Source organism: Vicia villosa, unplaced genomic scaffold (assembly GCF_029867415.1).
Source record: "Vicia villosa cultivar HV-30 ecotype Madison, WI unplaced genomic scaffold, Vvil1.0 ctg.001748F_1_1, whole genome shotgun sequence".
NCBI lineage: Eukaryota > Viridiplantae > Streptophyta > Magnoliopsida > Fabales > Fabaceae > Vicia > Vicia villosa.
This window is the reverse complement of record NW_026705715.1, coordinates 144,810-162,174: the sequence shown is the minus strand read 5'-3', so window position 1 is coordinate 162,174 and position 17,365 is coordinate 144,810. Positions and strand designations below refer to the sequence as shown.

The window sequence follows — 17,365 nt, the reverse complement described above, 5'->3', positions numbered from 1 at the left end:
TTTTTATTTAACTTATAGCAACGCTTTTGGAAATAAGCGCTGCTTAAGGTGCACTGCCTAAAGTCATTTTTGGTATAGTGTTCAGAAACAACCAAAGTCTAAAAGTAAATAGTTCAATAAAAGAAATACAAACAGTAAAGAAACAAGGCCTAGTGACTAATCAGTGACGAGGATGAGATGTCATGTCTTGATGCACTGGCTTTAGGGAGATAACTGTTTTTGACCTGTCTTTAGCCACTCTAATTTGGCAAAGGATTAGTGACAACATTGAGAGCAACATCCTTGAAATTTTTAATTTTATAATTTTAAATCAATATGTATTACAATAATTCCATGTCAACTAATAAATGTACAGTTGGAGTGCCACATATGCACAAACTAACGGAAATTGACAAAATTTAACAGACATGATCAATGTGGTTAACGGAACTACAAATAAAGGACTTGAATATAACGTTTATTATATAAGGGAGTGAACTGAAACTTGAAATTAAAATAAGGAACCAAAGGATGTATTAAGCCTAAAACTTTAGTATAGTTTTATCCACTAATAAAACTTTTGTCTTAGTTTTTTTTATAATCACTTGTATTATAAGCACAAGGGGTGCAACCCAATAAAAAAAGAATAAAAAATAAACCCAAGCCAAACAAGGCGGGAGAGAAAAGAAAAACAAACCTACAAAAATCCAAAACAACCAACTATAAGCCAAGGTACAAAGAAGGTTTTGATAACCAAATATCCTTCGAAAGAACGCCATTGCCTTTAGCAATAATAGAAAACCAATCCCATCATAGAGATGTAATAAAAGAGAAGATATCCAACTCATTCCAAACAACATTGTTAAAAATTAAATTGTTCTGACTAACCCAAACACACCAACAAACCAAAAGCCAAATAAAAGCAAAATAACCCATATTAAATTCCCTTACCAAAACTCCGGAAATAAAATCCAAAAGACCCTCCCCGGATGCATTGTCCATATTCGTTATCAAGGAAAAGCGAGCTTCAAAATCATCCCCAAGCCAACAAAAATCCCGCATCCAAATAATTTTCACCTTTGGACACCCAAGGAAAAGGTGCCACGTCGTTTCCACTTTTATCCCACAAAGAGGACATAAGAAACCACCCGTCGACAATGTTATACTCCGGTTACCTAGCTCTTGTCTAGTAGGTAACGCTCCTAAAAGAAATCTCTACCCAAATAACTTAACTTTGCAAGGCACTAAAGCCTTCCACAACCGTTGGAGTTCAAATAATTTATTATTATTGGTGATGTTAATAGGAAATTTCAAGGAATATAGCCTCTTAAAACAATACTTTACCGAATAGCCATCCACATCTCTCCACCAAACCAATCTATTCACCTGATCCAAAAAAGGGGAAATATCCTTCAAAATCTCCAATAACTCGAACAACTCCTCTCCAATCACACCAACCACCGCGTTTGTATCTATTCCAACATCCCACACCCAACCATTATCCGTCCACCACCTCATATTAGCCACTTTCACCGAATGAGAATCACACACCTCATATAAACGAGGTAAAAGGATCTTCAACGGTGTTCGCCCCAACAAACAATCATCCCAAAAATGGAAAAAAAAAAAACTCCATCCCCTAATCTACACGATATGGACTCCAAGAACCAATAATTACCAAGAAGTTTCATACCACACACCATACGAACATCCCTCCACCACAATGAAGCCTTGGCCAAACCCCGGTTAGACACATTACCATATAAAGCCTCTAAACCGCTATCATTCCTAAACTTAATTAGTTTATGCTAAATCGCCTCCACATCCGTAAGGAACCTCTAACCCCACTTACTCATCAACAAATAATTAAACAACACAATATTTTTCACACCCAAACCACCATTCTTCACACTACGACAAATCTGATCTTAACTCACCCAACATATTTTCCTACTTCCATCAGCTTTCCCCCATAAAAATTCTCGTTGAATCTTAATAATATCATCCATCACACACTTCGGAGCTTTGTAAAACGAAAGCATAAAAATAGGGATACTATTAAGCACAAAATTCAACAAAGTTACCTTACAACCCAAGGAAAGAAATTTGCCTCTCCACCCTCCTAAGCGCTTCTTCAGCTTCTCCAAAACACCCGCCCACAAATCCTGCCTACGATGGTTTCCCCCAACCGGAATACCAAGAAAAATGAATGGAATCTTTTCAATTTGGCACGAAAGAAAATAAGAGGCGGCATTTGACCGGTAAAATAGCAAGTGTACTACTTTTACCGATGTAGTAATAATAGAGTAAATTCCCAAGTATCGAACTCGCGGACTGCGTAGGAATTATATGTTTCAGAACAGTGCAATTGAATAAAAAGTCATCGCGGTGTTTGGTTTTTATGTTTACTTTAAATAACAACTTATACAAAACAAAAGAGTTAAAATAGTTTGAATAATGACAATACGCGGAGACAAGTTAGGAGAGATGTATGAATCGTTCTGTAATGAAATAATTACCAATTAACAGATTGACTTTAGAAATTCTCGACTATCAACACCGAACATTGGTTTTCCCTAATTCCTTAGTGAAAAACTTCTTGAGATTAAAACCCTTTTTCAATTCCTTAACAAGATAGTTTTATCTCAAGATTCTAAACGACATAGTCCAGATAATTTGATCGCTACGCATCAAACCCTTATTCCTAAGTGATTCTTAACTATAGCGTTATGATTAAAAAGCATTGAGGTAGTTTTTCCGACAAAACCCCAACCGTAAATCAACACATATATTTTCCAATATATTGAAGCCATAAGAACTTTTAATCATAAACTGAATTTCATAAAGATAATTCGAAAATAACGGTAAAGATTATTCATTACATCACATAATCCAGGGACATCAATCCTAACAAGTAAAAGTTTAGTTACTCATGGCAATTGTTAACATAACAATGATTAAAGATGAAAACATTACAATTGGTTGACTCGGAATTGATCTTCAATCGCGGATGCTCTTGAAGAGTTCTTCGCCTCAAGCCCTAGTGCTCTCAATCGTCTTTTCACGTTTGCCGACTATCAAACAGTCATTTTCTCCTTTCCAAACGGTGACTAAATAACTCTCAGCAAATAGTCTCTTCTGAAAAGTCCATCATGCCCCTCCTTAAGTGACTGATTCAAAGATTTGAAAACAAATATTTTTCTGCGCGCAAGTCTTCCCCGGCAACCAAAAACTTGACCGGTAAAATAGCAAGTGTACTACTTTTACCGATGTAGTAATAATAGAGTAAATTCCTAAGTATCGAACTCGCGGACTGCGTAGGAATTATATGTTTCAGAACAGTGCAATTGAATAAAAAGTCATCGGGGTGTTTGGTTTTTATGTTTACTTTAAATAACAACTTATGCAAAACAAAAGAGTTAACATAGTTTGAATAATGACAATACACGGAGACAAGTTAGGAGAGATGTATGAATCGTTCTGTAATGAAATAATTACCAATTAACAGATTGACTTTAGAAATTCTCGACTATCGACACCGAACATTGGTTTTCCCTAATTCCTTAGTGAAAAACTTCTTGAGATTAAAACCCTCTTTCAATTCCTTAACAAGATAATTTTATCTCAAGATTCTAAACAACATAGTCCAGATAATTTGATCGCTACGCATCAAACCCTTATTCCTAAGTGATTCTTAATTATAGCGTTATGATTAAAAAGCATTGAGGTAGTTTTTCCGACAAAACCCCAACCGTAAATCAACACATATATTTTCCAATATATTGAAGCAATAAGAATTTTTAATCATAAACTGAATTTCATAAAGATAATCCGAAAATAACGGTAAAGATTATTCATTACATCACATGATCCAGGGACATCAATCCTAACAAGTAATAGTTTAGCTACTCATGGCAATTAGCAAGATAACAATGATTAAAGATGAAGGCATTACAATTGGTTGAATCGGAGTTGATCTTCAATCGCGGATGCTCTTGAAGATTTCTTCGCTCCAAGCCCTAGTGCTCTCAATCCTCTTTTCACGTTTGCCGACTATCAAAAAAGTGATTTTATTCTTTCCAAACAGTGACTAAATAACTCTCAGCAAATATTCTCTTCTGAAAAGTCCATTCTGCCCCTCCTTAAGTGACCAAGTCCAAAGATTTAAAACACAATTTTGTTCTGCGCACACGTCTGACACGGCCGTGTCATGGGACACGGGTGGCCGTGTCAGACTTCTGACTTCAAGGTTCCAAGTTTTTTCATTCTTTTCTCTCCAGCATGTCTGACACGGCCGTGTCATGGGACATGGGTGGCCGTGTCAGATCTCTGACTTGGTGCTTCCAAGATTTTGCAATGCCTTCTTTCAGCCAGTGTGACACGGCTGTGTCACATGACACGGGTGGCCGTGTCAGACCTCTGGCTTGCCAAAAACCGCCTTTCCTTGACTTGAATCGTGCCTTGTTCCTGCAATACTTAAACACTACCAGTACAAGATCAAAAGCAAGAGAAAAACAACGAAAACAAGAAACGATAACACAACCAACTCAAATATAAACTAAGCAAAACTAACAATAACAAGACTAAAATAACTTAAATTACCACCGGATGAAGTGTTTTTCCATTGATCAGAACATAGAAACAAGGTGAACTTGGTGGCCGATCAGCATTCACCACATGGTCATATAAATGGATCCAATAAAGCTTACTCTTACGATGATTGACAGTAACCCCGAAACCAATTCAAATCCACGCAACAAAGACTTAGTACACCAAAGATTGTCACGAGAACCATCACAAATAAGCACTATGTCATCTGCAAATTGGAGGATCTCAAAGTGTATACCATCGACAACCTTGAACCCTTTGAAAGACCCCAAGGAAATGACCTTCCTAATCATGCCCGCGAGACCCTCGGCCACCAGAAGAAAAAGAAAAGGGGAAAGAGGATCCCCTTGGCGTAATCCTCTAGTAGATTTGAACTCCTTAGTGGGAACTAGAGAAAACCGATCCCTCCATCCAACCCATCCACTTAGAACCAAACCCTATCTTCTTCAGCATAAACCTCAAAAAATCCCAAGACACACAATCATAAGCTTTCTCAAAATCAACCTTCAAGATCATACATTTCCTCCTCATTTTTTTTGCAAAATCCAAAACTTCATCAAGCACCAAAACACCATCAAACAACTGCCTCCCCTCAATAAAGGTCGTTTGAGATTTCGAAATCAACTTCCCTATCACCAATCTCAACCTTCCAGCTAGGATTTTAGAAATAAGACGATATAAGTAACCTACCAAACATATAGGGAGAAATTCATCCACCAAGAGAGGAGAAACAATTTTCGGAATTAAAGCAAGAAAGGATGTCGTAGCAGCCCGAGGAAGAACCCCACGCACATAGAAATCCTAAACAAATTAACCACATCATCTTTAACAAACTCCCAAAAGGTCTTAAAAAAGCCAAAAGGGAATCCATCAGGACCTGGACTCTTCTCACAACCATCTAACCACACAATAGATTTAATCTCCTCCAAAAGAAAAGGAGCTTCCAACATAACTCTATCCTCTAAACTAAGAACAGAAAAAACAGCTCCATCAAAAACCGGCTTATTCAACATAGGTTCGGTAAAGCGATTTTTGAAATGATTAAACACCTCCCTTCTAATATCCTCAACATTCATTAATCTCCCACCATCAGAATCCAAACTAAGAATATTATTCCTCTGAAATCTACCTTTCATGAAAGAGTGAAAGAATCTAGAATTAGCATCTCCAAGACGAATCCAGTTGCATCTCGACCTTTGGCATATCACACCCTCTCAAACAAGCATATCCTCCCACACCTCCTTAGAAGCGACCACTCTAGCCTCCCTATTATCTCCACCCATTCCACCACCACTCATAACATTCGCCACCTCCAGATCAAGAGCATTTAAAGAACTAACCGCCTTATCAACATCTAAATCAAGCACCCCAAAAACCTCTTTATTCCACACCTTAAGCTTGGACTTGAGAATACAAAGTTTCTCTTTAAGAATAAAACCCGCTTTACCACGAATCCTAGTCGACTTCCAAACAACCTCCACAAACTGATAAAACTCCTTATGATCACACCAACATTTAAAGAACTTAAACGGTTTAGGACCCCAATAAGAACAAGAGCCAAAGAGCCAAATAGGACAATGATCCGAAACGGATCTATCACCAACCATCACCCCTTCAATCTTCCAAAGATAAAAAAGTTGTTCCAAAGTTACAAATCTATCAAGACGACTACAAGCACTTCCTTCCAAATTAAACCAGGTAACTTTTCTCCCCATTGAAGGGACATCAACAAGATCCATCAAATGAATAAACTCTTCAAATTCTTCAGCTTCCCTTTGGTTAAAATTAGGGATGGCAAGCAGACCCTCACCCGCGAGGCCCACCTGCACCCGAACCCGAGTCAATGGATGAAAACCCGAGTTGACTAGGTTTGGGTTCGGGTGCGGGTTTTAGTAGTGTGAAACCCGCAATTGAAACCCGATATCACACCCGCTTATATATATATATATATATATATATATATATATATATATATATTGTGGAAAGTTGTAGAAAAATGTATTTTATGTATTTTGCTGCGGGTTCGGGTTTGGGTGAAAAAACCCGAACCCAACAGGTGTGGGCGTGGGTGTTAATTTGTCACCCGAACAACATTTGGGTTTGGGTTTGGGTGCAGGTTTGGGTTGTGTGAAACCCGCACCTGACCCGACCCATTCCATCCCTAATTAAAATTAGATGACCGACCCCTTCTTTCATCCCGTCTAAGCACCGTATTAAAATCTCCCCCACACACCATAACCCCTTCGGAAACCTCTATTGAAAACCTCTCAGAGAAGCCCAAAAAACCCTCTTCTTATCGACGGTAAAAGAAGCATAAACATTAACGAAGAAAACCGAAAACCCATTCTAAACAACATGAATTCCCAAGAAACCTTCCCCCATAAAGCTAGCCACCACTTCAAGAACACCATTTTGTCTTAGTGATGGGCGAATCTCACTACTTGAGAGGTTTCCTTGACGAAGCGAATGGCCTTGTAAATGGAGATTTTATGTATCCCAGAGATTGTGAAATGTAATTCTGTATTTTATATGACTAATTTCTTATTTACATGCTATAAAACCTTTGTCGTAACAATTTTTTTCATAAACAATAAACTTTTGAAATTTTTTTCAGGAGCTAATCAAGGTGATCCGTTATCGCCGTTCCTCTTTGTGTTGGTGGCGGAGGGGTTAGCGGGTCTTGTTAAGAAAGGGGGAGAAATTGGGGAATTCAAAGGCATCGATATTAAGGGTGGTTGTCTAATAGATATTTTACAATTTGCGGACGATACTCTTTTGGTGGGGGAAAGTTCTTGGAGGCACGTGTGGGCGATCAAAGCGGTGCTTAGGGCGTTTGAATTGGTATCGGGCCTTGGTATTAACTATCACAAAAGTAAGTTAATCGGTATAAATGTTAGCAATAATTTTTTGGAGGCCGCTTCATACGTTTTGTCTTGCAAAGTGGAAGGGAGTGTGTTCACCTTTCTCGGCATTAAGGTGGGATGCAATCCGAGGAAAAAGGAGGCTTGGTTGCATCTTGTGACTAAGATTCGGAGGAGGCTAGCGGGATGGAAAAACCGTTTCTTAAGCCTAGGTGGAAGAGTCACTTTAGTTAAATCGGTTCTTAGTTCGCTTTCTATTTTTACTATGTCGTTCTTCAAGATGCCGTCTTCGGTGGTAAAAGAGGTGGTGAGAATTCAAAACAATTTCTTATGGGGTGGGGGAATGGAAGAGAGAAGGAAGATCCATTGGGTGAGTTGGAAGAACGTTTGTCTTCCGTCATCCAAAGGCGGTCTTGGCATTAAAGACGTGAGTGCTTTTAACCTTGCTCTCCTCAATAAATGGAGGTGGAGAATTTTAGAAGGTGAAGAGGCACCTTGGTATAAATTGCTTAAAGCTCGGTACGGTGATGTAGTCATGAATTCCTTTTGTGGAGGTATGTCTTCTTCTTTTAATTCAAATTCTCCTTCTCCTTCTTGTTCTTCTTCGGTGTGGTGGAAGGATTTGATTTCTATCGGTAAGGGGTCGGTGGAAGATCCGATAGTGTCGAATTGTAGGTTGGTGATTGGTAATGGATTTATCACTCCGTTTTGGGAGTCTCGTTGGGTGGACAATTTTATTTTGAAGGATCTTTTTCCGAAGTTGTATATGGTTTCTAGAATGAGAAGGGTGGCGGTTGCTAGTATGGGAGGTTGGGTGGAAGGTGTTTGGAAGTGGGGGTGTTTTGGTGTTGAGTCGGGTGTTATCTTCGAGGATTCGATGGTGGTGGAGCTAGTGGCGCTCAACGCGTTGTTGTTGGGCCGTGACGTCTCCACGGGAGGGAGAGACAAGGTGGAGTGGTGCGGTTCGGGGGGGATTTCGTTTTCCGTAGCCTCTTGTTATGATTTTATTGCCGGGTTTAATTATCCGTTGGGCCCCCCGAATAGATTTGACGAAGCTAAGGATTTGATTTGGAAGGTTCATGTGTCATACAAGATTAAGGTGTTCGGTTGGAGGCTTTTTTTAAATAGGCTTCCAACAAAGGATTTATTGTTGGATAGAGGCATTGCTTTGTCGATAGAGAATTCCAAGTGTGTTTTTTGTGGTATTAATCCGGAGACTTGTGTCCATTCTTTTTTCAAGTGCGATAAGATTAGAGGGGTTTGGAGGGAGATAGAAGTTTGGGTTGGTAAGCCGGAGTCCGGTGTGGAAGAAGATTGTTTACAAAGTTTCATGGCTTGGTACCTCTTTTGTAAAAAGAACAAAGTTAAAGAGGGTAGATGTGGTATTATTTGATTAGCTATTTTGTGGATATTATGGTTATCTAGGAACGGTTTTTGCTTCCGAAATGAAGGGTGGGATGTCGATAATACGGTTTGGAAGATTAAATCATTATTATGGAAGTGGTCGTTTTTTGGAGAAATTACGCACCCAATATATAGCTTTTATGAGTTTACAAAAGATCCTTTGTATTTCCTCTCATAATTATATTTGGTTTGTAATTTCCTTTCGGCGGTTTTTTGGCTTTTGTATCCGCCTTCCGTGTAAACAGGTTTGAGAACCCTTAGTTCTCCTATTAATTCCATCTTGCTTACACAAAAAAAAAAAGGCATATGAAACTAGGACATGTCACTCATTAATAATACTTTTATGCCCTGTGATAGAGGCAAAATCACTATAATTCTTATAGGCCAAGAAGATGAAGAGGACGACACCTTTATGTGAATGATCAACAAGGATGTAAACTACTCAGTGAAGTTTGAATACCTTTTTTTTCTGAAAATTTTCAAGGTATCAAAAGTCTGGGGCTCTGTTACGAGAATATTAAGAGCACTCTTTGAGTCAGTGCCAAACTCCAAGAAGTCTTTACTAAATAGTTCTTTTATTTTAGCATTGCCATAATAAAATCGCGGGTCCACGTTGGTTTGTTACGACGTCGTGGTTTCAGCTTTTCTGTTGTTGAGCTTTGTTGTTTTGTTTCCTCCAATCTTTCCCCAGTCGTTGAATGAGTCCGGTATCTAACGATACCTCCTTTTGACCAAAGCTATGAGGCCCTCTAATTATGAGAATAAAACAAGAACCAGGGACTGTCTAATAATCTCGTGGTGATGAAACAAAAACCTTTTGAAAACTCATACAAAACACCGGAATTTATTTTCAACCAGAAAAATAATGGTGTCACGGCCAACTATTGATGTCATTTTACAAGACAACTAACTATAAAATAAATATTTTTATATGTAGTTGTCATCTTTATCATTATTATTACGGTAATCACAGTCAAATGTTTCTGGTCCCACTTCAATTCATTCTGTTCACTGTTCACATGGGAATCAAAAACATTTATGTTGTTACTCAATGTATTTCTTGAAATAAAAAAAGGAAAGAAAAAACTTCATACAAATAAAACATCTGTAGATGATCTGAACCAATCTACATAAAAAATATTGATGACTTCTTTCTCTTCCCCTTTCAATCAAAACAAGACTTTCCATGTAACTAACTGCTCTTATTGAATCATGTTTTTCATAGTCATGAATATCCATTGTATTTTGTATCTCAGACTCATACAATACCAACCTTTCATTTGTATCTATCCAAAGAAATCCACTGCTCCCATAGATTCCAACAAACTTTGAAATCATAGGCACAGGTCCAACACTGTATTGCTTAATCCAAGACTCTTCATCCCAATAATCCTTCATCATCCAAACATCAAAACATTTCTCTATTCCTCTTACAGGATAAACTACGACACCAATAGTATCAGATTCGTGAAAAGGTACCAATGTTTTAAAACATTCAACTGAAGAAATAGAGTTAGAATACTCTAATTTAGGCACTTTTATCTTTCTAAATGATTCATCAACCATGTTAAAGGCTAAAACAACATCTTCTATTCCGCAACCATACTTCTCAACATAACCCCACCAATGACAACAATTTTTCATATAAGTATAAACCTGAGAACAAGAACTCGAAATTTCAATTGGAAGAGGGAGATTTTGAGCATCAAGCTTTCTCCAAGAGTTGGAATTAAGACTGTATAACTCAGCATTCCAACACCCTTTTTGTCTTTCATCTGTTTTCCTCAACCAAACGTCTTTTAAGAAAACAACTTTATAGTCATTATTTTTAGGATCAAATCCAAATCCAGCAAATTCAGTGAGAGAATAAGTTCCATATGAATCTGTTACATGGGATTCAGGCAAAGCCTTGAACTGTTTAAGAGAAAGGTTCATCATGAAATTTGGATATCCTTGTAGAAAGTAAATACCATTACATGGACCCATTATTTCAGTCCAATATTTATGATCTGAAATGTATTCATCCGGAAGTTTTACAAGAGAAGAAGAAACATGTTTCTCAGGATCACTGAAATTCCAAGAAAGAAGAGAAATAAAAGTTTCCACACCGGAAATAAACGGTCTGTGAATAACCAAGAGTTTCTCCTCTTGATTTTGAGAGTAAATAAGATTGTTGTAAAAAACATAGTAATCGTTAATAAAATGAGGATCGGTTATGAGATTGAACCATGATTTGCAAACAAACCTGGTCTTCAACAATTCTTTCGCTGGTAACCTAGATAGAATGTTGGATAGTGATTCTTGTGGAAGATGTTCTATCTTTGTAACCATAATCTCCCTTGTGGGTCTTTGAATTCTGCATGTTAAGAAAAATTTGGAAAGCAGCGTGAAAAATAGAAAGAAGAAAATAAAGCAAAAAGCAAACATGGTTTTGTGTCTCGAGCTAATGACTTCTTCTAAGTTTTATAGTCAAAGTTTTAAAACCTATTTTATTATCATGTAGTTAGTAAAGTACTGTTGCTTGTATGTTTTAGTTTATACTATTATCAGCAATAATGTCGTTTCACATGTTAGAATATAGTTATGCTTTATTAGGAATTATTGCATTTTAAATTTGCGATCTTATCTCTCAATATATATTGGGATCTATCACAAATTAAATACACCTTATATTTGGCACACGGTGCTCTTTTTAAAATAATTTTGTTTTTAGGGATAATAGACATTTATCCCTCTGCCACCATATATGCGAGATTCGGGTTACCCCCTATTATATATATATATATATATATATATATATATATATATATATATATATATATATATATATATATATATATATATATATATATATATATATATATATATTAATTACCCCCCTTGAAATATGAAAAGTTCTATGATTTACCCCTTAGGACCCTCTTGTAATCTTGTTGGTTTGATTTACCCCCTGATTTTTCACTATTTTTTACACGCTTAGGGGTACCCTAAAAATACAGGGGTAATCCAAAAAAAAAATTAATAGGGGGTAACCCAGATCTCGCCTATATGACAGGGGTAAATGTCTATTATCCATTTTTTATAACCAAAACTTATATTAATAAGAAATATTAGGGGTACTCAATCTTACAAGTGAAATGAATTATCAGAAATGTCAACTAATTAAAAACTAAATAAGAGAATAAGTCAATGATTCACAAGACAATCAACTGAATTAGCACACTAGTCAAACCACCTAAAAATATTTGCACCTTTGATTCTAGCAACAAACTAATTCCAAGCCAACATTTTGGCCCTGTCAACCATCTCTTCTACACGAATGACAGCTCCGTGAAATAAAATCATTCCTGCTTATTCACTCTACCTTTAAGCATAAAGCTAAAGCTGCTCAAATTTGTACCCGATACATCCAACACAAATTGAAACGGAAGGTCCTGCCACTTATAAATCTTGTCACAAACTTGAAATGCCAGCATACAATCGAAGAAAAGGTGAGGTAAAGATTCTTCAGCAACAAAACAAAAAGGGCATACCAAATTGTGGGATCCATTGATGATCCCTCAGCTAGCTAAAGCTGTGTGAAATGGCAATCGATTCAACAACAACCTCTATCCAAAAATAAGTATTTTTCTAGGCGTATTCCTGATCTAAAGCATATCCAAAAGATGAATAATACTTTCATCCACCGGCACACAAGTATCAGACACTGCTTCTATTACTTGATAGTTGCTTTTTACTAAGAATCCATGTTTGTGGTGCCACCACACAAATGAATTATTCACTTGTCTCTTTAGCTGCACCTCTTATAAAATAGACAGAAGAGATTCCAATTCCGCTTCTTCATCCTTTTGTAACAACCTATCTTCCATTAGCTTCACATACCAAATTCACGTACTATCCATTGAATCCCCCATAGTTTATACTTTGTGATTCGGATGTGCTTCTCTTGCAAAGATGAGTGGAAACAAAGTGTTAAAAGAAGAAGGTCCACGCCATTTGTTTCTCCAAAATTCAATAGAAAAACCATTGACAACTTTACAAGAAATGTTGTTTGAGAACCAATTGTAATCTTCCTCTTCCATAACACCTATAATATTCAAATCTCTCCACAATAGAGAATAACTTTTGTTGACCAACGACTTAGCATCTTCAAGCATTTTTTACTTAATATCCCCATACTTCAACAACAATAAACCTGACCATAGAACATTAACTTCGTTAAGAATGCTCCATTTCCACATGCTCAAGAGAGATAGATTAAACATTTCACAATGTTTTACTCCTAAGTCCTAACCCACATTGATCATTCGGTTTACACACCAGTTGTCAACTAATCACCGCCATTTTCCTTTTCTCTGAATCACCACCCCATAAGAAATCATGTTGAATCCTTATAATGTCTTGGATAACACACTTTGGAGCCTTATAAAAGGAAAAGAGATAAATTGGAATGGAATTAAGTACATGATTCATTAAAGTTACCTGCCCACCCATAGATAGATATTTCCCTTTCAACTTTGATAACCAGCTCCTAAGTTTTTTCCAACAAAGGTATCCAAGTGCTTAGTCCTATTTGGTTTGCACCTACTGAAATGCCAAGAAACTGGAAAGGAACAATGGTGATATCATATTCCAAAAACATTGAGGCAGCCTCCAAAGTGTGAAGTCAATAACTTTACTCTCGCTGAATTTTACAAACAGGGGTGATGCTAATTTGAAACCCCTCAACGTAACTTTGATTGTCTAAAGATTATGCCATGATCCTTCCCCAATAATTATTGTATCATCCGTAAATTGCAGTAAATTGAAATTCATGTCATTTTATACCTTGAAAAGTCAAAACATGCCCAACTAAATCACATTATGCATTAACCCTGATAATCCTCCAGCCACAAGCAAAAACAAGAAAGGCGATAAAGGATCTCCTTGGCACAAACTCATCTCCACCTGAAAGTCTTTGGTTGGACTACCGTTAACCAAAATCGACGTTGAACTTGAGAAAATGCAGGTTTCCATCCAACTCATCCATCTACGACCAAAGCCCATTGTGCCTATCACATCTCTTAAATAATCCCACGCCACACAATCATATTACTTTTTGAATTCAACTTTAAAACAAACAATCCTTCTTCTTCCCTTTGGAAAAATCCACATGCTCATTTATCAACAACACCCCATCTAACATTTGCTTGCCGTGAATAAATGCAGATTGACACAGTGAACCAAGCAACTTATAACCTTTTTTAGTCTTTCTTCCAGCATTTTCTCCAGAATTCTATACACACTTCTAATGAGGTAAGTAGGTCGATAGTTATGCTAGAGGATTACTCGATTGCAGAATAAGAGCTATGAACAATGAAGTGGCCACTTTAGGAAGGATTGAATTCCAATAAAATTTAGTGACACGTTTGAATAAATCATCCTTAACTACCTCCTAATACTTTTTGTAGAATCCCAAATTAAATCCTTAAGAACACGAAATTTCCTCACTTTCTGAATTCCATATAACATCCTTCACTTCTTCCATAGTAAAAGTTTCCTCTAGCATTTTATGTCTGGCGCGGCTAAGAGATTAAAATCCACCCTTGCAACTTTAGTCTACATAACTCAGGTTCAAGAAATCTTTGGTGAAAATGGTTAAAAACTTCACGTTTGATATCATCAACTTGACTGAGCATGCCCTTATCAGAGTTAAGTAGAATAATTCCATTTCGGCAAAAATTCCTTTTCAGCATAAAATGAAATTACTTTGAAATGGAATCTCCCTCCCGAACCCATCTCACTTATGATTTCTCTCTAAGGATTAATTCCTTGTAATGCAACATTTTCCACACCCTATTTGTAGCCACCTCCCGCTTTTCTGAAATAGTCTTTGAAACACACTCCCTCTTAGTAGCCACCTGATGGTTTAAAGAATTCAAATATTTAACTTCCTCTTCTACATTTAGATCAAGGATCCCAAAGTTATCACGATTATATGTTTTCACATTTTCTTTTAACCTTCTCAACTTTTCCTTGAACCAAAAAACCTTCTTGCCTTGGACATAGCATGAATTCCACACATTTGTAATAAAGGGGACAAAGTACGAATGCTCATATTGACAACTAAAAACCTTAAAAGGTTTCGGACCCCCAATTCATTGTATTTGTTTTTATCTAAATAGAATAATGGTCTAACAAACTTATATTGCCGATAAATTGAACTTCAACACACCAATTTTGAATCAGATTTTCTAATAGTAGGAACTAATCGAGTGTACTCATAGCACTCTTTTTCGTGTTAAACCAAGTGAACTTATTCCCAAATACCAGAACATCAAGTAAAATGTTATAATCAATGAATTCACTAAATTCTCTAAATATTTTTCTGTTTACTTGAGTGCTAATCCCCTTTCTTTCCCCTTCAAATTTAACAGCGTTGAAGTCACCAACAATACACTAGTTACCGCTAGAAAATTTGGCCTTGAATGCTCGAAAATCTTCCCAAAGCTTCCTTTTACATCGAATATCATAAGAAGAATATACATTAATGAAGAAGTATAACTGGCCTTGCCATTCCAAGTGTATGCCTACATATCCCTCTCCTATAAAGTTGAAAATACAATTGAATAAACCTGTTTTCCACAAAATTGTGAGCCCCGCCCCCTCGAATAAACCAAAATTTCTATATGATCACCACTCCCAATAATTTCGGGAACCACAAAATTCCCGTAAATTTGATCTTGAAATATTATGGGAATATTTCGTTGAAACACAAACTCTTTCTAGGCTAGAATTGACAATGCGGAGGTTTATGGCAACACAAACCCTCCAAAATGAAGATTTTAGAAACCAAATTTTCCAAATTAATGAAAACTTTAGGAAACTAAACACTATGGGTGAATCCCTCGTAACTAGCTGCAAAGAAATGGAGACTCAATTCTCCTTGCTTGCACAGACACCTTTAGGATCCCTCCATCAAAAATGTGCAAACGTTGTGACAACCATCAATGAAAAACAAATAAAAAAATCCTGAGGAAAATGATTATGAGATTGAGGAGAGTTCTGATGAGAGAAGAATAGAGATTCTAGAAAATATCCACACCAAGTTACCCTTTTCTAAGGTCTTATATAGAACTATAAACATAAAAAACCACGAGACTAGGGAAAGATTAGCTTTAAAGGCAGGAAATAAAAGAACTAACCATAAACATGAAGAGCTAATAGTTAGGATAAAGGATGAACCACCGTACAAAAAAAAAAGAAAAGAAAATGTGAAGGCTATGAGAAATGGCTCAATAAGTGTCTATGGAAACCAAAAACTATTAAGAGTTTTATCGAGGGATCACTCTCGAAAGAACTATCATGAGCATTGACGCTCCTAAATTATCGAGCTAACAACATTAAACAAAGCAATGCATGGGAGGCAACCCACAATCCCTTTACTTTAATTTATTCTATTTTATTTGCATTTAATTAACGATGATTATTTATGTTACTTAACAGGACTAACTTGTCTGATGTTTAAATTTCAGGTCTCATTGATCTCCATCATTTATTCCTACAAACCATATTTTCAGGATGTAGAATTTTGATAACATACACGTTCAATTCAGAGATGACGTTTAGAGGAAATGTTATGCGGTCCTATATAAGAGACCTATGCTATCCACCAGATACCTTGACCCCACTTGCTTAGAGACCTTAGGGCTCGAAGCTATTGTTAGATACATATGTCACCAGCTCTAATGGGAATAGTATTCTAAAGTTATTAACGTCACATCTGGGAACATTACCATAGAATTCCTTTGTTCACTCACCTACCATCCTTACCATGGTCGTGGGTTTAATTGTGGACTGATTGCCTTTAGACTGTTTGGGCACGAATATAAGTTTACCCACCGGGAATTTTCCAACCTTTTAGGATTTCAGAGCTGCCTCGATACTATAGCTGAAATTCCTAATGAGGAATTCATGCAAGAAGAGATAGACAGTTTTTGGAGTGATGTTACTAGCGGGGGGAAGCCCTGACCCATCTACCAAGATATCCACACTTATCCATAACTTGATGTTTAGGTACTTTCAAATGATTTTAGCCTAAACCTTTTTGTGTAGAAGTGAGAACAATGAACCTATTATCGTTGAGGAGAATTTCATTCCCTTTTGTGTTACCCAGTCTCGTCATGTTGAATCTGGAACCTTCCTCATAGAGAAATTAGGATGTATTGCATTATCTTCTATAGGACCTATCCATGTAGGTGAGACAGTTACTCACATTGCCTATGCCATCGGTCTCTTTAACCAGTTTTCTCACTTAGTTCCTCACTATGGCTACACTATTATAAATATGGATCACTTCCTAGACCACGGGTTGGTGCGAAGAATTTTCTTTAGCATTCACCATTATAGGCTCTTCATTAATAATGAACTTGCACACCAATTTTCTTTACCCAACCATGAGAAAACCAATATCCATAATAAATAAAGTCGGTCTTATGCTTTAGAGGGCCAAGGAGAGACATCATCCATGTAAC

General features: G+C 36.8%; 1 protein-coding gene across 1 annotated transcript; it reads right to left on the bottom strand.

Annotated features, from left to right (window-relative positions):
- Positions 1-9,263: 9,263 nt before the first annotated feature.
- LOC131636462 (F-box/kelch-repeat protein At3g06240-like) lies at positions 9,264-11,280 on the bottom strand. Its single transcript, XM_058907066.1, has one exon. It carries the CDS (start codon positions 11,277-11,279, stop codon positions 9,897-9,899), a length of 1,383 nt encoding a protein of 460 aa, XP_058763049.1. The 5' UTR covers position 11,280; the 3' UTR covers positions 9,264-9,896.
- Between the last annotated feature and the right edge of the window lie 6,085 nt (positions 11,281-17,365).

Coding starts and splice junctions, on each gene's coding strand:
- LOC131636462 (XM_058907066.1), bottom strand. CDS start 11,279: ATGTTTGCTTTTTGCTTTATTTTCTTCTTTCTATTTTTCACGCTGCTT.